The sequence below is a fragment of the Triplophysa dalaica genome, chromosome 16 (genome assembly GCF_015846415.1).
Source record: "Triplophysa dalaica isolate WHDGS20190420 chromosome 16, ASM1584641v1, whole genome shotgun sequence".
Classification (NCBI taxonomy): Eukaryota; Metazoa; Chordata; class Actinopteri; order Cypriniformes; family Nemacheilidae; genus Triplophysa; species Triplophysa dalaica.
In genome coordinates, this window is record NC_079557.1 from 10,230,498 (window position 1) to 10,254,826 (window position 24,329).

The following is a 24,329-nucleotide window of genomic DNA, read 5'->3' on the forward strand; positions in this document are numbered from 1 at the left end:
TTTATATAGGCCTACGCTATTTATTTTGAATCAATCAACAGGCATGCAAAGACAACAATTAACAAAGATCCACATTAGCAAAGATTTCTTAATGAAAAAGTGTTGATTCAAGTGTTTTAAAGCAGTATGGTCCATCAAAAAGAACATTTGAAGAATTTTTAAAACGACTTGTTAAATATGAACTTTAGGGGAATCGTTTATTTTAAGACCCCGTGACTCGATGCATTACCATTTCTGCAAACCGATCTGCAACGATTATATGCATAAATGCCAAAATAAACAAATAATTTCGAAGACCTGATCTCTTCTAAAATGAAAATGATGAATATATAAAAATGATCATAAATTAATAGTTTTAGAAAAAAATAATCAAACTAATTTATTGGATGTGGACAAATAACCTTTAACTAGATTTACAGTAGTAAGAGGAATCGCATTTTCTCTCTAACAAAAAATTAAATAAATGGCATTAAAGCTATATGACATTTGTTTAAAACACTTTGACAAGTCATTTTAATTTACAATTAAAAAAAAACAAATTTTCTATATGAAGTGCATTTGGAAACATGGTGTAAAATTTTCACTTGCCTTTTCCTTTTCGACAAATCCAATAAAAGAAGTTCTTTCAATTTCCACAGGTTGTCCTTGTCTGTCGTAGAGAGCTAACACGAAGTGGAAGAAGTTGGATTTGCGAAGATTTGATGGGGGCTGTTTCTCAAAGTGTGCTCGAGCAAGACCCACTCCACTACGAAGAAATACAAGAGAGAGAACTTGTTTTAAAGAAAATCTAAAGTTGCATTTTTGTTATTTATCAATTACAATAATGTGAAACTAATTTACAATTGTCAGATTTTCCTAAAAAATGAACACAAAAGCCATTAAACATTTCAAAAGATTTAATTATAAACATTTAATTATTTTAGACTGTGTTTAATAGTTGATCTAAAACTAAGCTTTACATCAATTATTACGCAATCCTAACATGGTAGATGAAATTGTTAGGTAGCATAAATCAAGAAGTAATTAATCAAATCTAGTTGCATCAACTATGTACAACTGATTGTGGCAAACTACATGAAACTGGAATATCCACATTCCTTTTGGGTCTTTCTTTTGGTTCATACAGCGGACCAGATAAGATGCTACGAGCAACAATTTATCTCTGGATTAAATCAAATCTCTTTGTCGCCTGATTATTAATATGAACATAGCCAATCTCCCGAGTAAGATGTTAAACACGGCCGTTCTGTGTCGTCTCTGTGTAATAAGGAAATATATTTTCCCGTGGCGTGCGTGAAGAGCGTTGAACACCGCCGCCGGCTTACCTCTGAGCGGCTGTGTTCGCATCCAACACTCCGGCACCCTGCATCCATGTCCGGACAGCGTTCATCCCGGCTCCGATGGGCTCCTCTTTCATACTACTCCCGCTCCTTTGAATGCTGTCTTGAATCCCGAACATGAAAACAGACTTTTCCCGTCACCTGTGTTCGCTTGTTTTGATCGTTCCGTGAAAAAGATAACGAGAAGTATATGGGTGAGCAGGTGTCACCGCGTTTGTCTCTATTAGCGCTTCCTCTGTGAAATAGAAAATAGAGCGACGTGCCAAAAGAAACGCGAGCTGTCAACATCCAGGTTTGGAAACACCGTTCAAGAACAAACAAACAAACAAAAAACTATTAGGCGAAGAGGGGCGCGTAAGATTAGACTGGAGGTCCCTTTGGTCTGCCTTGGCAAAAAAAAGTCTTATGTCACTTTAGGAAACAACAGAATCAAGAACGAGTGTTAGATCAAATGTCATCATCCACGGACCATTTTTTTCTCCTCCTTTCTCTTTCTGTCTTTCTCCACAAAGAGTATTCTCTGATCAAATCACATGAATGAGCAATATGAAATCAAGCAGGAGAGGTGGACCCTTGTGGAGACAGCTCCCTCGCTGCTTCCCTTGTTCAAACGGGAGTGATTTGTGTCCTTTCCCAAAGGAATCCGATTTGACTGTCTCGGAACTAAACACAAGCAAACTAACCCCAAAGGGAGGAGGGAGTGACTGCGTGCGCAGGACCGCCCCCCCAAACATAAGTAAAGCCGAACTACCATTAGCTGTCCACCCAACCACAAAGCCCGTCGCCTAATTAGATATCACAGCCCGCCCTGCCCACTTAGCGAGCGGCGCGTTTGGAGAGGAAAGCGAAAAGAAGTTATGCGCGCGTTCAATGTCACGAGAATACCAGAGCGCGCAACTGATGCCAAACCGAAGTCGTTTACATGAACGTTGGGTTAAGGTGGCTTGTTTTTGATATTGTTGGGTTCGTATTTAGTATAATCGCAGTGTATAAGGTGGGTCTTATAAGGAATTATGCAAGCATGCGGTGCACCTTAGAGCTACTATAAGTATGCATACAATTTTTATGAAATAACAAAATATGAAAAGGGAAAAAAGAGGGCTACTTTTGAAATAATGAGATGCGAGTCAGACTGGTGTAGGCTACATTTGTGTATAAAAGACCAATAATTCAGAACAATGATTGTATTATAGTAAAAGTGTAGCAACCATAGTTTTAAAAGAAATATCGTGGTTGAACCATTAGGTTAAATTTGGTTATACGGGTTTTAACTAACACGTAAACGATTGTTGCTGTAATAAGTTTTGGTTAATTTTCTTAAAGGAAAACCGAGGGAGTGAATAATTAATCAATGTATATTTTAGTGGACACAAACCAATAATACATTTTGAATTCATTTAGATGTTACATTTGTTGTTTTAATCCTGAATTAAAAAGAGAACATGTTAACTTTGCTGTCTGGCAATTTGTTATCACAAATAAGTAATGTGACAATTTACTTGGTTTCAAAAGACTGAATGCGCACAAAGACGTCATGGATAAAAATTTGATTGTGAAACTTACCTATAATTTCTAACGGTAGAGACTGTAATATACAAAATAAAAGTCAAATGCTCATCATAAAGCACTGTGAAACATGAAAAAAAACGCTGTCAAACACACTGTAAAGCAATAAAATATCTTATGACTGAATGTAGCAGCACATTATGTTTTCCATGCTTCAAAACAGCAGTTTTGTGGTATAATATGCAACTATAAGACTTTGTTATATTTTAAAAACGTTCAAAGCGGTATGTCCATTCACAAAGAAGTTTTTCACTACATTAAACACCCTAAAGAAGGCAGAGGAAGGAAGATTGTACCTCCAGTGCTACATGGTCAGGCTGAGGGGAAATTCTGCTCGCCCTGGGTCTCTGTATTTATATTCCCACACAACAGTTTAAAGTGGCAAAAACTACACATTAATGTCAATGTACATACACATGTGTGTTACACTCACCGCTGGTTGAGAAACAGTCTCTTCTGCGCATCTCTTTATATAGGCTAGCCTATATATCAGAGATACATAACATTTTATGAATTTTTATTATATTACATATTTTTTTATAGATAAGCTTTATTAAGTGTTCAAAGCATAATCAAAAAATTGAGCGTGTCAATCCTGCACGTTTAAGTGAACTCATGTCCATGTTAATTTCTTAAAAGAAACATTAAATAATATTAGGCTAATCTTAGGCTATTGCTGACAGCAACAAATTTGATTTGATTCAGAAAACAGATGTGCACATAAATCACGATGTCGTTGATGAGTAATAACCATATAATTGAATTGAATAACCATTAAATAAATCACAATGTGAAGTACTTGCCACGTGAGATAATTTAATCTATCAGCACTTTTATCAGTTTGAAACAATTAGGCCGTGTTTCAACCATTTGTTAAAAAAAAGACAAAACAACACCGAATAAATTTTGACGTAAGACTTTGGTAGATAAATGCGCACAGCAGGAACAATGCTATACATCTAGGTTGCAAGTAGGCAGCACTATACTAAATGTTTACAATATTTAATTCGACGTAAAACGTACGCAGAGTACCCAGAAAGGCGCTATATTAATGTAATGAATTAATGACTATGCTTACGGAATAATTTTTTTGTGTTCCGTTTTAGCCATGTCCTAATTTTAAACTTTAATAGGAAAATAAGTGTATCATTTGTTGGCGATTGTAGTAACAGTGTATGTGTGCATAAATATTAAAACAACAAAAACGAGCTTGCGTTTTCAAACCAAAGAAATCGCTTTACGAAAGGTTTCATACTCATTAAGCAAGAGGATGTGAAGAAAGCGCGTGACACCCTTACCTGTTGATAGTCCAACATTGCCACCTTCTGGCCATAAGTGCAAACACATAACACCTTAGAAAAAAGGATAACATTTCAAAATCCTAAATCAGGCTACTGTTATACAAAATGTATGTTACAAAACAAGTGCTCTACAACAAGAACCCTATCAAGCTTTAGAAGGGAAGAGGAAAAACTCTACTGTTACACTTGACCTTAACCTTTCCATTAATCCCTTTACAAAAATGAATGGGGAAATCCACACAGGAGGGGAGCAAAACCTGTGAAGCCAACATAATTTATATTCTCATTCCGTGAGAAAAGTATACCTAGGGAATATCTGTCCTTTCCAAAAAAAGACAGAGTGCTTTGTCGCTCCCTTTACATGTTTTTTGTGTTCTTTTTCCTCTCTTTTTTTACAGAGAGGTCAGAGTTCAAGGCTAACTTTGATCAAAAGGATGGAGCGGGGTTAAAGGCTAACGCTCTTTGATTCGCTAATGTTTCCTCCATTCTTCCTCTAAAGAGAGTTAAAGTCACACAGGAAAAGCAGCTAAACACTCTCATCTGCCTGCACAAAGACAACTCGCACTATACTGTAAATAGAGCAGGCTTATATGTAGGCCATTACGTTAAATGCCAGTTTCATCCTTGCGATATTTTTCATAATATGCATATAGAGGGATTCTGATTCAGTGAAAGGGATATGGAAAGAACTCTATCTGCAAATATTTAGGAAGTACAGTTACATTAAGCAGAGGGTGCAAAAGATCACCAAACCCCTGAAAGATGGTAAGTGGTCAGGAAATGAGGGCATATCCTGTCTGTATTCCTTCATCAGATGTTTTTGATGGTTTCAGCAGTCTGACATGACCTCACTTCTCAGGTGTGGGTCTGCTTGATTCATCGCAGGTCGGTTTAAGAGTCCCGTAGGGTCTTGTTACACGTACGGTCTGCCTTAAAATGCTTTCGGGAAAGAAAAGAAGGACAAATGTTTCATATGTGAAGTTTGGATTTATTCTGACATTCAGGTTCACGTTCAGACCTCAGGCATATTTTACTGGATTTCCACTGCAATTCCAACAAAAGTCAGCCTTCAAAGAACATCATTCCAAGTATGCAGTATAAAGGCAAACTAGAGGGTCGAATTCAGAGAGTTATGGGTTATACTATTCATTCCCTTTCAAATTAACCGTTTACATAGGAAAACATCCACAACAGCCTTTCAGAAAATATCTGGCATTCCACATATAAACGAATATTCCTTTAAAAAAACAATTCAAGACGTCATTTAAAGTAGTAGTTTCTAAAATATATGAACTTAAAAACTGGCATTCGCAAAGTGTGCTCATACATCCTTGAATGTATTCATGCTCACAAATGCAATAAATGCCAAATACTGAGAAGGAAACCGACTCCTAAACTGTCACCAGTTCTTATCCGTGGCCAATGGCGTTTCCCGCTACCACCGCTAGAGGGCGCACTAACAATGCAGCGTTCATATAAACCACAGGCCACTTCACGACACCTGGTGCACTCTGTACTTCTGCATATCAAAATTCCTTTACATACATATTTGTACACGGTATACTTAATACACAAGTCGATAAAACGCATACACACCAAAATATTTGGTATCAGACAAGACAAACTTTGGAGCATTGCTTTATATTACATTAGTGCAAATGCAGTGGCATATATATATATATATTTTAGAGTATATTCTTTCCGAAAAAGAAACAGAGAACAGAAAAAGACGGCCTACCACTATTGGATAGCGAGAGCGTGCTAGTGGATATGTGCTAATGCCTACACAGCATCACAGCACTATATTTAAGGGTCACATCACATTCACATTGGTGTTTGCTGGAGTTTAGGGAAGAGCTGGTGTTTGGGTCCTCAATCCATACATCAAGATGAAGAAGAGGTGATTAGTTTCACCTCAGACTAAAATATCTGTCGGTAAAACTTCTGCGAATACTTATGTTGCAGATGAGAGGGTTTTGATTGTAAACATGTCTATGGAGCATTCTGTATAGGTGACATTGCAGTCACAGAGAAAGCTAGAAGTTTCCTAGCAAATTCTCAACTGCGACGCCCCCTGTTGGCCAGCAGTGTTTAGAGCTGAGTTTACTCAAGGCAGCTTAATAGGACAGGTTTTAGCCCGAGGAGGAGCAGGCTGGAGGGTCACCGGGGACTAATTCCTCCATACCACTCTCGTCGTTTAGTTTGGCTATGAGCTCTATGTCTGGAGCTTGGGTGATGTCGTCTTGCCGGGGAGCCTCCAATTCAGGGTGCTGTACGGGATCAAGACCACCCGCAGGCTGTGGAGGGGCCTCATGTGGTGTGGCATCTTGTGTTGAAGAGCCGGTCTGTAAGGACCCTTTTAGCTGGTTGTGACAAAGAGGGCAAGTCTCTTGAACATACAGCCACTTCTTTAAGCACCCAGCATGGAAAAGGTGACTGCAGGGGGTGACCACAGCTGATTTCATGTCCTAGAATAAAAAAACAGAACAGAAAAAGTAAAATAAATAAATATGGATTATTGTTCAGATTATTAATACGGTTACATCAAACACATGCCTGGCCTGAAGTCAATTTACAAACAAGTCTTTACTTATCAGTCTGGCTAGTGGATAATAATAATATTGGATAATAATAATGGATAATTCATATTAATTGATGTCAATATTTTATTGCATAGTATTTGTATTAAATTACGTTTTTTTTTTCACTTTTTATTTTATTAAATAAACAATTAGTTTAATGGGTCATGTAACTTTGTCGCATTTAAATTCAGTCAAGTAACAGTCCTTCTACTGATAACCCAAAATAATACTGGCCAGACATACATATGCTAGCTAATGTAATTTACTTGTGTTTTTTTCTTTAATATCCAACATGATCTACATGGATTCCTTTCTTGCTTTGACATGGTCTATAGATACATGAAAAAAGTTGATTTTTTTCTAAGAAAATGCGACTGGTGCAAGACTTCATTGTGTTTCCATACAGTTGTTAAGGTAAGGTGGATGCTTACTAAATAGACCACCTCAAAGTCTTACAATTATGGTTTAAAAATGGTTTTGTGGGGGTTGTATTGTATATTTATAAATTTGTGTGCAACTCATGTTTCCCATTGTGGCGATTAAAAAACTCAAACGAAAAACTTTTGATTGCTCCGCTTCTTCTCGACAAGCAATGCAAATGTTCATGTCCATCGCACAAACTACGTCGAGAAGTTACCTGCGTACATTTATTATTTAGGGAGAGGTTTGGACCCTAGAAATAGCGCTTGCCTTAGCAACCTAACTAGCCACCCATCATTAATCTATCACTAAAATAAACAAAGAGACACGTGTCATACATCACCAAAACATACAGAAAGTAACTGGACATCCATCACAAACACAAACTCGCACGCACCTGGTAGCAGATGGAACAGATGTCATTGTGCTGCTTAAGTTGTTGGTGAGAAGCTGTAGGCAGGCTCTTGATCTTGTTGACAGCATCTCTGCGGAGCAGGAAACTCTGCCAGCCCAGCTGGGCCCTCAGCCAGACATTATAGTAAGAATGGATGAGCACGATGGTAGAGCCCATCACGGTCCATTCTCCGAACACAGTCTCCGACACACCGTAAGCAACCACGCACAAGGCCACCAGGAACTCCAGCAGCCTGTAGGTGCCGTTCACCCAGTAGATGACATCATCCATGTTTTCCACCGGAGCCTTGCGGAACTCCTCTACCATAAACAGCACATAGATCAGCAGTGTGCCCAGCACCTGAGCGTAAAAGAGAAGAGTGTTAACTGATATACTGCAGATCATTTCATAATTTAATACATAAAAATAATAATGTTATAATATTAAAAAATATGAATGCCTCTGACTCCTATGCAAATTACTATCTATATGTGAAACATTGAAAAAAAAGATGCATTACCCATTCAAAAAGCTGTTGGTGGATTTAGTAAGCAAGTAATACAAATATATTTTCATTTCTACCTGCAGCGAGGTTAGAATACTGGAGGAGATGATGATAAGCAGCCAGAAGTCCATGTGGAAGAACTGACAGATCATGTAGGACATATACGCCGGGAACACGAGCAAGAACAAGCACAGGCTAACCGCGCGAAAGTGCTTCCATAAGCTCCTGTTGATCAAAATAGTTATGAAAAGTTGAATTGATATTTTCACATGCATGAAACAAGAAACATCTGACTACAACAGTTTTCAAACAGCTGTGTGAGTTTACTTGTCTCTGGAGGCTCCCAGTGCCAGCACTATGGGATCAGCTATCTCCAGCATAGACTGTAGGATGGAGGCCACAACAATGAAGAGGATGATGCTGAGAAGAAAAGCTCTGTGGATGACCTGTAGCTCGATCAGTCCGGTCTGTACGGCGAGGATCAAAAGCGTGATTCCCTCCGTCATGCCCCTGAGAAAGAGAGCGAGTAATTGATGTTCCTGCAGCTCAAATGGTAAATCATTGTGCTTGCAACGCCAGGTAGAAGGGTTTGATTCCCCCTCTAATGGACTGTGCAGTAGTTTACTTCTGATGAAATGCATCTGCCAAATGCATAAATTCGATGATGTGCTTCAATAGTCATTCAATAGTCATTTAATAGTGATCAACGATGACCGCAATATAGCACATCGGCATAGACTCTCCACAACAAAAAGCTTAGGAGGGTTATTATTTAGTTAGATAGGGAACCTTAAAATGATTACAGACGTAAAGCAAGAAGGTAAGTTACCTGTGCATGGTATTGTCATTCATGAAAGCTCTGTAACCCTGCAGGTAGAACTTGCAAAGAGTGAGCACTCCCAATGCAACAAATGACACGGTGAAGACCAGACCCAGCAGAGAGTATGGAGTACAACAACATTCTGCAATACTGGAGGAGACATACATAAAACACTATAAATTATAAATGTATAAATCATGAATCAGGGTACAACCATTTCAGGGAGACCTACTATTCTGTATACCATGAAAACACTTTGCATTTAATTAAGTTGTCTCTATTGTAACCTGGTATTAAAAAGTGTCTTGAACAAATGTACAGTGATCCAAATTTGTAGGGCTGTCAAATGATACATCACATCCAGAAATAAAGTTTGTGTACTGTGTATTCATTTATGCATTTATAAACATAGCTTTTGTATTTATAACACACATGTATACATATTTGCTAAATATTTACATGTATCTATTTATATTTACCAATAATTTAAATATATATACATATATATATATACGTTTATAAATTGTTCGATTTTATATTTTTCTTAAGCATATGCATGTATGTTTATGTTTTATAAATACAAAATTAATATGCACAGTACACGGACAAATATAACTTTATTTTTTTCATAAATAACGATGAATTGTTTGACAGCCTTTGACATTTAAGAACTCTCTAGTTCATGGGTCACCCCAACATGGATCGATCGTTTTTAATAAAACTATTTGTCACGCCAACAGAAAGAATAAATATCCTATTAAGTGTGCTTTCTATTAGATCCTTGAGTACCAGAACTGAAGATCAAAGGAGACTGAACGTCCACTAACCTGGTTAGAAAAAGAAACAGCAGTCTCTCTCTGGACGTGGGCTGATCTCGTGTGCTAAAGTATGTGTAGATCTGCAGCGTGAACAGAACCAGCCAGAAACACATGAACAACACTGGCAGAACAAGCTGATTCCAGAGAGACATGCCGAGAGCAAGCAACCCATACACCTCCACCACCTGCAGGACAAAACAAAGAAGAGCTATTATGTTAACTGTTTGATTTGAAGATAGTTCACTCCAAACTGAAAATTCTGTCATCATTTATTCACCCTTATGTCATTAGAAACATTCATATCACTCTTTAATCTGTGGATGACTACAGAAGATATTTTGAGAAAGCTATGTTTGTGTCTGTGGGATGTCCCGAGTTGTTCAAAGATATATATGCGAGTAGATTACCATAGAGAGAACTTGGAAGTGTTGAATGTTTTAGTGACTTAATCTGTGATTATGTTTGCTACAATATGTTAGTCTATAATTCATAGTATGCTGAACTGTTAAATAGTAATATTTTAATAACCTTAATATACCTGAAGCATGCACCAAGCACTAGGAAAATACAAGTATTGTATCGTGACTCGGATCGGCAGATACTAAAAACCAAATGACTCTGATCAGGGGCACAAAAAGTGTGATCAGTGTGAAAGTCAATAGGAGTCAATGTTGTTTGGTTACCAACATTTTTCTAAAATCTTCTTTTGTGTTATGCAGAATACAGTCATACAGGATTGGAATGACATGAGGGCGAGTTATAAATAGTGGAATTTTCATTTTTTGGTTAACTTTTCTTTTAACTTATAATATAAAAGTCACCCCTTGTACAACACACCTTCACAAACATGTAACTAAACAAATAAAAATGTTAATGCAGATTTAATTTCCATGGATCTGATCAGCTGCATACTGTTTATTTGGATTAAAGCATCTGCCAAACAACAATGCATGAAATTAATGAAATAATTGTATCTTTTTTAACTAAATTTACATTTAGCCATTTATCAGACGCTTTTATCCAAAGCGACTTACAATTGGGTCAAACATTAGGACAACAAAAAGCATAAGAGCGATAAAAACATGTCTCACAAAGCCTCATACAGTGTACAGAGCCAATTTGCATTTATCTAAGCTTAGATAAGCATGCATTTTTTTTTTAAGATTTAGAAAAGATATAGAAATCAGAAATGATCAGTCAGGTGCAGACGGAAGAGATTTGTTTTCAGCCGATCCTTAAAGATGCCGACAGACATGCGGTTACTAACCTGTGCAAGCTCCCGGTATGCCGTCTTTGCCAGGTTAAATGGCACTAACAGATTGGAGGCCAAGAAGTAGATGACTTCCAGCCCTGTGAAAATCATGGCAAAACGATTTACAAAAACGATGGTCTCCAAAGGGACTAGGCACAGCCTGGCCACTAGAGGGAGCAAGTGCGCTGAGAACAGCCATATGCGCTTGGTCTGCATCACACAGGAACACAAGGTGCACACCACCAGCTGACCTACACACAGAAAGAAAGACAGAAGGGATATCTTAAACGTAATTAAATAGATATATGAAAATTCTACTAATAATAGGCTTGCTGTTATTTAATACTGAAGTAATAAAGTACAGCAAGGCGAAGTGAATCAGCATAAAGATCACCTCTGCTGTACTCACTGACATTAATGAATGCATCTGTTCTTGCTGGCTGTGTTAATGAGACCCTACTGAATTCAGACTAATGCCTGAAGTATCCAAGTGCACTCAAGAACTAGTGAAAGAACATTCAGAAGCAAGCAACATCTCAAAACCAACCAATTCATAATCATAATATTTTTTAGATTTTACAACAAAGGAAGTCCAACATCTTTACTCCCAAATTTAACCCATTTACCACATTTCGCTTGTCTACATTTTCACATCACATTTATTTTCAACAAAATGAATTTTTTTTAATAAAATGCCATACAGATGTTTAAAGTGATACTTCCCCCAAAAATGAAAATTCCATCATCATTTGCTCACCTTCGAGTTGTTTCAAATGTGTATACATTTGTTTGTTTGTCTCCAAATATCTTCAGAGAAAGATATTTGGAATAATGCTTTTAACCAAGCAGATCTCAACACCCATTGACTACCATAGTTGGAAAAAATAATGGTAATCAAATGTGCCCCAGAACGGTTTACTGTCCTACAGTCTTCAAAATGTCTTTTGTGTTCAACCAAAAAATGATAAAGCAATTTTCCCTACTATGGAAGTCGATGGGTGTTGAGATCTGTTTGGTTGTAAGCATTATTCCAAATATCATCCTCTCTGTTCATCAGAACAATGAAATTGTACACATACACATTTGGAACAATTCGAAGGCGAGTAAATGATGACAGAACTTTAAATTTTGGGTGAAGTATCCCTTTAAAGTGTATGGTAAGGTAAGGGGTAGTAGTGAGGTCTTTATTGTGGACATTTATCAATAAATCAGCAATATTTTTTTTAACAGTCACATAACAATCACATCTACCCAAGCTAGATGTATAAATATCGCAAGATGAATAAAATTTGTTATGTTATCTGTAGATAATTAAAAAATGTACTTTATGTGCCAGTGTTACATAGTCGCAGTTCATTGCACAAAACATCCGCGTGTCTTTTTCGATTAACTGTGTTTGTTTTCATTTGGATGTCACAGTTTTGCACTGCTTCAACCTCGCCTCTACTTATGCAATAACAAACTGCACTGTGACAAGGTAAGATGTGTTTTATATTAAATCCTGCTTGTGTGTTAATTTCATTTAATGTTTGTTCAATATTTTAGACTCGTTACCGATTAACGTAGTCTTTGGTGGTAAAGATAACATCTGGCAGTGGGTTTGCAATTGTCAAACACAGAATAAATGTTGGATGGTTTAGCAGATATTTTGTTGGAGTCGCACTTTTGCAACAGAAACTAGAGCTTTAAACAGCATATTTCAAACGATATGAGGGAAGGGTTTGTTATCTGCGAGTCTCTGTGCATGTCCCTGCATTTATTCAGTGTCGTGGATTCTTGTACACGTTTTGTTTAGATATGATGTGGTATAATTTATGTTCCGTTACTATGGAACGTCGTTGTTGAATGGCCAGAGGAAATTTTCCCATACCCTAGGTTTTGGTGAAACACCGCCACCGAGGACTACTACGATGCATGCTTAAAGGAAGAGTTCACCCAAAAATGAACATTTTGTCTTCATTTACTCATCCTCAAGTTGTTCCAAATCTGAATACATGTCTTTGTTCTGATGAACACAGAAAAAGATATTTGGAAAAATGCTTGTAGCCAAACAGTTCTTGGCCACCATTGACTATCATATGTGGTTGCTTTATAAAACAGCTTAATGCATTTCTTTGCTCAATTGAACACAACAGTTCTGGGTCACTTTTGACTATCATTTTTCTACTATGGTAGTCAATGGTGGCCTGTTTGCTTACAAGCATTTTTCCAAATCTTTTCCTCGGTCTTCATCGGAAAAAAGAAATGTGTACAGATTTGGAACAACAAGAATTTTAATTTGGGTGAACTGTCCATTTAACTTCTCAAGAGAAGGTAAGATAACAGAACAGAAATATGAAAAGGAGAAGTAAGAGGGTGACACATTACAAACACGTCTTTACAGCGCCTTTAAGCCGAGCTATAAAAGTGAAACACAGGAAGGGAGCAGGAGAGCTTTTAGCATTAATCTGGCATAAGAGCAGCACTGTTGGCAAAAGTGATGAGACGAGAGGATATAAAGCTGTGTCCATACTGCTCTGTGAAGGGGAAATGCCATAACCTCACGATGGCTTCTGACATCACTTCCCGAGATACTTTTACAATACCACACATACACTTCATGCAAAACTACCTGACTCCAGTTGTAAACAAGCAATGAGTCTATGTGGGACACAAATGATTCCTAAGACAGAACATGAACTGTGTGTTTACAGACATGTATCGTATTTAAAAAACGTTATCATACGGGTGGTAAATTAGATTCTATCAGGCAGGGGACAGAGTGAAACACAGCTTACAGATGAGCGCAGTAGTGAAACGGTTGATGGACAGAGGCTCCAGGTACAGCGGGCCCTCATATCCAGACTCCAGCTCACTGCGTACATAGTCCCTGAAACAGAGAACAGAGACCTCATCGTAACCTCTCAGAGACAGACATCCCCTTCTGAGTCATCAGGATTCTATACTTACAGTCCACAGCAGACAGAGCACAGCGGTGAAACCATCACTCTCATTTTTTCAGATGAGAACATTCACTTACATAACACACAGCTGTGTCCCAATGAGTAACAAAGTATTACTGATGTAGAGAAGTACAAAAAATCCTTTGCCCTTAGCTTCTCTCAAAAGTATTGATGAACAAATTTCCAAATAAGGGCAGGGTAATAAAACCTTGATGTTTTACAAGAGTGTCTATATATATATATATATATACATCTTTATCAATAAATGATTTAAATAGGTGATTATATTTTTAAAGAGAGGAATCTTTCATTTTAAACAGCCAGTCACGTAGATGCAAAACGTTAATCTTTTAATCCACTCTTTAATGCAATTTTAATGCAACTCTGATGACACCAGGTAATGACATAATCCATTATATATTAAAAATGTTTTCACAACATTTAATTGAATGTGAGACATTTCACCCAGTCTTACCCAAAATTAAAAGGAAAGAGAAATTATACTAAAGCCCTATTCTTATGATTAAAGCTCAACTCATAATTACAATTCTGTCTTGAATTTCTCTTTGTCTTCCTCTTGATCTTGGGTTGAAAATAAAACCTGTCCAAAGTCTTGGGTTTATTCATGCTTTCGGTGGTTACAACAGTTTATAGGGTACCGAATCCATAAAGCACACATATGTACATAAACATTCTGACGGCTCAGTTAAATCCTTCATTGAACTCGGCTGTGCTCAAAGAGAAGGGGGTAGAGCGGGAACGGCACGTAAGTTGTGAGCAGACAGTAATGGCTTTGCCACACTTGGGTGATCTTAATTTGAGCAGCCACTGCATCTTCTGCAGATACACATGAAGCTGAAAAATGTGCTAAAAGCTCTCTCTTAATCTGACACTAAACAGCCACCTGTCAAGAGTAAAATAGCTCACCATAATCGCAGCATTGCAAGCATGGGCGAGAAGTCTCCAGTGAAGCAAGGTGTCTCCTTTAATGCCCGATATATTTTTTATTTTAGGATGCTCTAAGATTGGAAAATTTTCATAATGCTTCTATGGGTTTAACCTATTCGTGCCGATTCTAGGTTTTCAATATATGGTTGGGGGCTCAGCCTCCATTGAAGAGATTTATTTGAATTGTTTGGTTCAAAAGGAGATGAGCCTGTTTTAAAAAAAAACTGTGCTTTTCATTGTGCATTCCAAATCATATCAATCAAACTGCAATTGGTTTGTTTTGTTTTAAACCATAACTCCATAAAAGATAGGTAACACAACAAACACGCCAAATCTCATTTTGGAACCACACTCTTCTTTCATATATATACAGTATATATCACTCTCTAAGCACCACATACTGTATACATTAATACAATAATGCATTAAAGAAATAAAGAATATGCAAAATAAAGACAAGTTATTGTTATTAAAATGAATAGCACATTAATTATTCAAAGTAACAACAACAGCCACAAATCCATATAATAAATATCACACACACTGCTTTAGTAGAAAGAATAACTTGATATGTTTTTTCCCTGCCAATCATTCAGATAAGAACGAGCGCAGTCACTCCTGTGCATGACTTTGTGTTCACATCTATCACTATGTTTTAAAATGAAAAATACCAAAGCTTCTGAAAAATGACAAATAGCTCCTCAGTACACTTATAACACAGCCATAACAGGCTGAACTCTATCTGCCTGTGTCTTTCCGGGGCCCTCAAAACTACCGTCAGCTCTCTAAAACTAGGTGTAGAAAAATAATTGGTTTGAAGTGCTTTCATTTTGCTGGAAGTACAAAGCTAGTTAACAGTGTGACGAGGGGTGAACACAGACAAAACTTTTAACAGTGGATGGGAAAGGGTCTTGTTTCGCTCCCCCATCATATTATGTAAGCTGCATTTATAACAAAGTCTGGCAAATATGCAGATGCCATCTTAATGCACATATCTTGTATTCTGCTTATGACGTTCAGTCCACTCTGTGCCGTTGTGAACTGAAGACTGCGCTAAATAAATAATGCAACATGCCGCCTTTTTCATATTTAGAGTTTTAATGAAGACTACCTGAAATTCCTGAACAAATTACATAATTACTCACAATTTTTTAGGTTGGCTAAGCCAATGCCAACTTTTGGACTTCATAGTTTTAAACACTATGTCTGAATAAGACATCTCCTTCCCACCCTTAACACCTTCAAAACTTTCATTGTGAAACATTATACAATTTTACTTTTAACGCACCTCCACTGTAACGCACCTTGCATTGTAAGGTTTCCTTAACACCAAGTCCACACCGGACAGGAACGGTGCAATGCGACATGACAAATGGCTTGTTCTTTATAGGTTTGTTGTGTCACAGCATCCCACATCCAGTGTGGACCACATTTTAAACTATAATGGGTTCTAACCCGCACATCGCAACATTGCTTACATGGAGTAGGAGATTTCTATGAAATCCAGTTAAAAACTGAAATCAACACCCAAAGAAGCAATTTTGTAAATTGTTGTCTGGAGAGTGTTATGTGTTGCTTTGAACCAGAGCAATAAAGGCAAGGGTGTACTGATTTCTTAAAAAAATATTGTGTCTCTGAAAATAGCATCAAATTTTTCGATATGTCTCCTAGCGTTTCATGTAAGAAATTTATAGATATAAAACTACATAAGCAAATCATTATAATAACTTTTTCGGGCTTCTTTTTTTTTTTTCTAAACAAGCACACACAAGAATCGTAAGTATTAGAAGTACTGTTAAAAAAGCTATTGGTAGGGTCAGCCCCACCTTATAAGAAACATAGGGAAAGTGTTGTGAGTTACACTATAAATTAGCAAATTGTATAACATAATGTGTTATTTCTGGTCTCTCTCCTATTCGAACAGTGACCTTACAAGAACACAGTGACTGTGGAGTATGTATCTTTCTGGTATGCACATAAGATGTGGTGGGAGGCAGCCGGTGTGTTTCCAGCACAGCACCACGGCATAATAAATTACATTTTCAAGAGCACGCTGCCTGATTTGAAAGAACGCCAAAATAACGCCTCGCTATTGAGTCATCTTCACTTGCTGCACTCAAAAACAAATATAGCCAGAATAGTTTAGGCCAATTCATCAATACATGACTCTTATGAGCTGGTTCTTTGAATGAATAAAAATAACTTGGTTATTGGTTCGGTTTAATTTGACAAATCCTTGGCAAAAATTTATTTTTTGTCATTTCCAACTTAAAAGCATTAAATGTTTTGTGTAATCAAAACCTTGTCTCGTATGATTTAATAGAAGCTATTCATGCGGTAATTTTTTTTATATTTTCATAAGTTCGAATTATTTCTTTTTTAACCCCCAAAACGTATTTAGTAAATTTTCAGGCATAATTTAGATTCTGAATCCTAGATTTCAATGTGATCTAGACATCTGGACTGGACAATTCATAAACGCTCACCTGGAGATCTGATGACCAGCAAACAGCAGGAGAGCGGTGAGCACATACAGGTAGAGCTGCACCAGATGCTGTCGGGGCAGAGTGAGGAGCACTAGACTCAGAATGTAGCCTAAGAGAGAGAGAGAGGGAGAGAGGGAGAGAGAGAGAGAGAGAGAGAGAGAGAGAGAGAGAGAGTTAAAGAATGACGCTGCTGTAAGGCCACTATGTAAGGATGCTGTCAAGCACACACAAAGGTCTCTGAGGGCAGGGCTCCCTCAATCTCAGTATCTCTCTCAGTAGAGAGAGTTCATTCACTCGGGTTGAACGCTGTCAAAGAAAGTCACACAACCGAAGAATACTGACTGAATCCGGATATCCCTTTCCATTTATTGTAACATCTGCAGGATGAATCTATGGTTACATTCAGAGATACATAGCAGAATACTGTGAACTGCATTCTGCACATTAAACAATCATCCTACCTATTTAAGAATTGATCTAATGAATGAATTAGATCTATTTAAGGCATAATAGGTGATCCTGTGCAGATTTTCTTGCTGGTTGAAGATCTCTTTACATCCTGATAGCAATCAAAAGGTATAGTGCTCAAATAATATTTTTATAATTATAAATTGCTGTGAAAGGCGTATTCACAGCAATTTGTAATCTTGTTATTTACTTAAATAACAAGATTATTTAAGTAAATTATTAAGCTTCGGTTTGACGTTCTCATTCAGGCTCAAACAGACGTTTGTGTGTTTATGCAGGTGCAGGATGAGCGGATCAAGACTTGTTTCATGCACAGATTAAGCCCTCATTACTCCAGGGCCAGACCCTATTGATCGCTAGTGTTGCGTAATACGTTATCTGTCGTTCAGAAACCACACTTTTGCCATTCACAAACTCACAAAACACCACATATAAACATATAACCTCCCATTCACAATTTACAGAAATTACAAACACCAAAAGCAGTATACACACACACAGTAATGGGACTATGACAATCCCACAAACATTATGACCATCAGATCTTTGGTACTGGGAAAGTAAAATATAACAAGAAAATGTGATGCAAGTAGAAACATAGTGTTTACCTCAATATTGATTAATGGGAAATGTGCTGGGATTCAAGTGTAGACCAATGCAATTACCTGAGAAAAAAGTTAGCACTGAAACAAGAGGAAGCTCTCAGCAGGTCAAAGAACTGAGGACTTGGCCAGGTTTGTGGGTGGATAAAATGTTGAAAGAGCGCTCAAATTTTCATAGGCAGTAAAGACGGAAAGTGCCTGTGAACCTGCTGACAGTAGATGTTCCCCGTGTCTTAATTTAACCTTCTACTTTAGTGCAGCAACCAACCCATCACTTTAATTTACTGTATCTTCTCCTATATACACAAACATACAATATATAATTGTTAAAAGAGGCCTGGTGGCCACAAATACTCTTAGTCTAATATATAACGATGAGGATATATATGATCAGCCTGAAGGCAAAATTCTTGGATCCCTTCTTTCTCTCTTCGCTGTAATGGCCATACAGTGTCAGATTTTGGTTTATGAAAACTGTAGTTTTCAACGTTGGGACAGGGCTATTCTTTCTGCTTCATTATTGTATGTCACAGGCCCAAGGCCGGGTGGTGTTTATCAAGACTAAGACAAACCCAGCCAGCCTTAGAAATAATAAAAGTTTCTCCTGCCAGTTCATTTGCACCTGTGGGAGGTAGTTGGACTCTGCCTATCATTCAACAGGGGTCCTGAGGGTGGTCTAGCACAACCTATATTGAACATGTTGCACCTGCAAACAAAGCTGTGATATCTATATTAAACTGAACAACGATATGGGCTAGCTGGAAGTATGTTTTTTATTTTAACACCTTAGTCAGCGTTTCTAAGCGACACATAATGTCAGAGCATCTGCCGTCTAAATGTAGTGCATTAGAGAGAAGGAGAAATTAAGTCTAGTGCTTCCTCCCTACTCTGTGTTTTAAATTCAATTAAAACCACTTTATTCGTCCCAGAGGGGAAGTTTGTGAGGTCAAGAAGAGTAACATAACACAATATGCATAAAAAGCATGGTGCAATAATAAAACCATAATGTGTATAATGTACATATTTGATATATGGGAGAAGTAAATAATGTACGTGGTTTTAAAGGGATAGTTCACCTAAATCTAAACATTCTGTCATCATTTATACAACCTTGTGTGGTTAAGACCTGTTCTTCGGACGCGCGCACACCTGACCCCCAGTTAACTTCCGGTTTTTGTTCGGCAAGTGTCTAATAATATAAATATTTACATTTGATTTGATTTATGTTAATATTTATTTGTTTTATTATTTCACGGTTTAATAAATGTATTAAATCAACGATTTGTTGAATTTGGTTGTATGTTAATTTTATTAAATAAACTATTTGTTGAATATAGTTCCATAGTTTTGACGCATTTAAATGTAGAGTACATTTAAATTAGCGGTTGAGCTACGTATCGCAGTCTGAATAAAAAATATTTAAGAGGCAAGTTTAGCCAAGTAACGGTTCTTCTTGGTTTCTTATGATAATAATCTAGAGGCATTCTATTGTTTTTTAGGTGTACCGTTAAGTTAGGGTTACAAAAATGAGCATGTAATTAGCACATTAACATTTGTTTTTTTGCTGTAAAGATGAAACCGTCTATATGACTCATGCTTCAGTGGAACACAAGAGGTCATATTTTGAGAAATGTTTTGTGTCCAAACAATGGGGTCCAATTTTGTTTGGTTAAAACGTTCTTCTAAATATCTTCTTTTATGTTCTGCCAAAGAAAGACGGTTAGGAATGAAATGTGGGTGAGTAAATTAAGAAATCAAATATATTAAATTATGGCGATGGACCATGTTCTAGATGCTGGTATTATTGATAAACCTGGTGTTCTTGTATGAACACATTCGACCGTCACCTCGAATAGCTCCTCTCCAGGGTTTATAACAACCACATGGCCATAGTGCATGACCACACACACATAAAAGACAAATCAGGGCCAATAGGGTTCGTCCCTTTGGCTAGCAGACAAACATCTGCTACAAAAGTCTGTTTTTCTGGAGTCTGTTAAAACTGCTTAAACACTAGGATTATTTGGGCAGCAGTAAAGTGTCTTACATAGAAGACCAATGAGCTGAAACCAAAACACTCTCTTTTCTGTTCTCCAACAGTCAGAATTCCATTCAGAGAGAGGAAACAAGTGAAAACAAACAAACCAGACGACTGAGAAGGCAAAAATGAAGGCACACACAACACTCTTAGAGTAAAAACAAACACACATACATCAATAGAGCAAGATGCCTGTGAATAACCCATGGACTGGATGTGCAATTGATGAATAGGGGCTGAAGTCATGCTCAACTGAGTCCTTTTAAAAACTCAAAGCAGGGGGCTATAGAGAGAGAGCACATGTAGGCCACGCCCACACCGGGGGAACCAATCCAACCCACTCCATTGACTTTCTAATGCAAGAAGCTGCCTCCTCGTCATTTCTGACTTATAACAAAAAACAGAATCTATCTTTGATAGCAGCATTTAGATTTTAAGTTTTAGGCATGAGGGAAAGAAAAGAGGAACAATATAGTAAATAACCAGATACCAGTAAACTGATACTACCTGACTGATACCAACCATACTGTGCATTCCCTTACCAAAAACTATACAATGATGATATCAGATGTAAAACCATAATGACTCAGAGATGATTTATTTTTGTAGGCGAACCCAGAAGTGCCGCACTGGTTCCCTCGACCAAAAGCCTATGCATTTTCCCCCATTGACTTTTGGAAGATTGCAAAAAATCTGTGATTAAGAAATATTCATGATGTTTACAAGCTTTGTCTATCAAGATAATCTTTAAAGACTTACACAATATTTGCCATTTTTGAAGACTAGAATAGATAGAATCAGCAGAAGTAAAAGGCTTACACGAGGCTATAAACATACACACTATGGTCACTTGATATCAAAGTCACCACCACCAATCCTCCGACAACTTTCTCAACCTTTATTAAAAACGTGTTCCCTGGTAATTTGTGAGATTTACATGTGCGATGATGTTGTTAGCAACCGCCGTTTTAAACACACAATGATGCTTTAAAAATCACAAGCGAATTATAACTGGTGTGTTTTATGTCATAGATTAAAACGTGAATATATTTATATGTTTTCAGGTTATTTACCAAAAACCCATTCAAAATACCCATAGACTTAAAGTCTTGAAATGCTAACTCCCTTCAGGGGTTTGCATTCAAAAATAAGTCATCTCTGCGGTACTCAATACATCAAAACGTTAAAATGCACTCCGCGGAAATAAATAATCGTCATATACTTGCAACAATACATCAACATGGTACTTTTTTATAAACTTGTCAAGCTAACAGATAGACTTTACTTTGTGACTCACCCACATAGTGTAGATAGAGGGCCAGGTACTTGTATTGGAAGAGGGGGTTATTGTTGAGGCTGCTCCTCTGGATCTTCTGGAAGAAGGAGCTGACATCCCAGCGGTACAGCACCTCCAGCAGCATGATACTGGGGACCCGCAGGCCCACATTCAGCACTGCCTCCACACGCTTCCTTACGGCCATCACGCAATTCAATGGCACTATCAAACACCTGAAGTCCGCTAAGAGGAGATGGCCAGAGTAAATTGGGGAGACAGGAATGTTATTGTCAAAAAGATTACTTTACAGCTCAAAAAAACACATTTTAACTAAAGGACAACAGCAATACAAAAAGTTGCATTCAGCTTTAATATAACAGAATGTAAACCGCAGCAACATTGTGCACTGCATCTAATGTGCACAGTCAAGCACAGGTTACATAACCTGCATGCTTTTAAAACCCAAGTGATAAAATATCATAGCCAAACAAATGAAACGAGTTAAAACAGTCTACAGCGTAAAATGACCATATAATGTGTCTAAACTAAAATGTTCTGCTAAATATAGATACAGTTACATAATGGCAAAGCCCACGTGCATGTTGTGTAGCACTCTTTATAATTGTAATAGGTGATGATAGTGTATCATTCTGGTGCATATGATACTAATAATGATAATAAGCAACAGAGCGCACATGCATGCGCACCTCCGAAATGAACTGTAGTAACCTCGCGCTCATTGAAAATTCATTGTGTGTGTGTAGCGACTATAGAGCACAACACGCCTGTTGCAGTAAGCGCGTAAATAACTGTCGCGTTAAGCAACAGCGAAATCAGGATCTGATCTTCCAGTCGCGTGCAAATTAACCTATACAATATCCGGCAACCACACGGTGCATCAGGAAACGTACAAACATATTGTGAAACCTATACATGGACACAAACCGCACGTGAAATATCATAATTGGATGCAGCTATATTCAGCCCGCGGCTATATTTGTGTCCTCCCCTCTCTCCAGAGATGATGCCGCTGTGAACTGTAATGACCTCGGATAACAATCCCCGGCATGGAAACACCGACACGAGCATGTCAGGAGCTCCGGTTCCCTGAGCCGCAATTTACAAAGACAACATAACATAAACAATGCACTTACATGATTATATCTCTCGCAAACGCTCTCCACTAAGATGCACGTCCTTTAGTCTTCTGTCGGATGTCAACCATGTTGACGGACGATTGAACGATGTGATCGGGGGTCTCATGGAAATGAAATGGCATTCCTACCGAAGAGAAGCGGCGCGCGCTCGTATCACATCATTCCGCAGCCATTACAGATAGACAGAGTGATCTGTACTGAGCATGTGCGCCGAGAGAGAGAGAGAGAGAGAGAGAGAGAGAGAGAGAGAGAGAGAGAGAGAGAGAGAGAGAGAGAGAGAGAGAGAGAGAGAGAGAGAGAGGATTACCAGCGCCGTGGCATCATGAGGGCACACGGAGAAAAGTGTGGTGAATAGGTGAACTGATAAGGAGTGAGACGATTCTTTGTCAACCATGCTAGCTGTGCGATAAAGAGAGCTGTACACGAATTAAGATATGGAGCTGTGAATTCAACTGCAGCTGTAAAATGATAATGAATTTTAGTAATTGTCTGTAACTTTGACTCTCTCTTTTTCCAGCCCCACCCCTATGGAAGCAAATAAGAGACATAATGTTTTGAAATTTAACAGCCTATGAATACTTGATTTTGAATTATTTTACTTTGGAAACCATGTGTCTGAATTTATTTGTTTCGAATTTACCTCTATGAATTTTAAATATGAAAATTCTTGATTTCCAATTTAAAAACCAATGAACCGAACCAATGAACAGAACCGACGTCGGTCGAAAAATAATAATAATAATAGTTCCAAAAAAGAATTAGCAACAACATACTTTTGTTCTGTAGAGTCTGATTGTACATAAACAGCAAACTTACCGGAGCGCCTTCGTTTTCCCTAGAAGTCATCTTCTTAACAGGTTTAATATCCGTGCCTTGGCCTCTTCTTGGATCATGACAGACAGTCAGGTTGTCGTGCTCTGATAGGCCGCCCGACGTCGGTTCATTGGTTCTGTTCATTGGTTCGGTTCATTGGTTCGGTTCAATTGCAGACGGGCTCTGGGCTCAACTGTTTTTCCTATCCTGGGTAGCCCGGATATTACCATATGAATATTTAACTTGAATTTTTCGATCTGAATTTGAGCAGTCGAATTAGACATATGTTTTCTTTGAAAAGTATTAACTTGAAATTTGAGATCTGAATAAGAGCAATCAAATTTGATCAATCTGAATGTATTTTATCTGAAATTCTGTAAATTGTTTTTTTGTATCTGAATTTGTGAGCATTAAATTCAGGTTTTTAAATTGGAAATCAAGAATTTTCATATTTAAATTTCATAGAGGTAAATTCGAAACAAATAAATTCAGATACATGGTTTCCAAAGTGAAATAATTCAAAATCAAGTATTCGTAGGCTGTTAAATTTCAAAACATTATGTCTCTTATTTGCTTCCATACACCCACTCGGAAGAAGCAT

At 37.6% G+C, this 24,329-nt stretch overlaps 2 protein-coding genes across 4 annotated transcripts in view; both read right to left on the minus strand.

The window, feature by feature from the left end:
• Positions 1-1,966, minus strand: part of ebf1a (EBF transcription factor 1a) — a 107,617-nt gene extending 105,651 nt beyond the window's left edge. For all 3 annotated transcript variants that reach the window (XM_056769502.1, XM_056769501.1, XM_056769500.1), the window contains exons 1-2: positions 1,326-1,966; positions 589-745 (exon numbers count right to left, since the gene is read on the minus strand). In XM_056769502.1, the coding sequence (XP_056625480.1) occupies positions 589-745; positions 1,326-1,459 (291 nt within the window). In that variant the 5' untranslated portion in view covers positions 1,460-1,966. The remainder of the gene's footprint in view (positions 1-588; positions 746-1,325) is intronic.
• A 3,214-nt stretch (positions 1,967-5,180) lies between these two features.
• rnf145a (ring finger protein 145a) lies at positions 5,181-23,077 on the minus strand. Its single transcript, XM_056769304.1, has 11 exons — positions 22,913-23,077; positions 21,780-22,001; positions 17,375-17,483; positions 13,776-13,867; positions 11,014-11,249; positions 9,756-9,931; positions 8,938-9,078; positions 8,436-8,618; positions 8,186-8,333; positions 7,607-7,963; positions 5,181-6,675 (listed from the first exon to the last, which is right to left on the minus strand). Exons 2-11 carry the CDS (start codon positions 21,961-21,963, stop codon positions 6,340-6,342), a joined length of 1,962 nt encoding a protein of 653 aa, XP_056625282.1. The 5' UTR covers positions 21,964-22,001; positions 22,913-23,077; the 3' UTR covers positions 5,181-6,339.
• Positions 23,078-24,329: the final 1,252 nt, after the last annotated feature.

What these genes read in the sequence shown, in the direction of transcription:
- rnf145a (XM_056769304.1), bottom strand. Translation starts at nt 21,963, where the DNA reads ATGGCCGTAAGGAAGCGTGTGGAGGCAGTGCTGAATGTGGGCCTGCGG. An exon ending in CCTCTATCTACACTATGTGG is followed by an intron (nt 17,484 to 21,779) that starts GTGAGTCACAAA and finishes TCTCTCTCTTAG; the next exon opens with GCTACATTCTGAGTCTAGTG. An exon ending in CATACCGGGAGCTTGCACAG is followed by an intron (nt 9,932 to 11,013) that starts GTTAGTAACCGC and finishes TTTGTCCTGCAG; the next exon opens with GTGGTGGAGGTGTATGGGTT.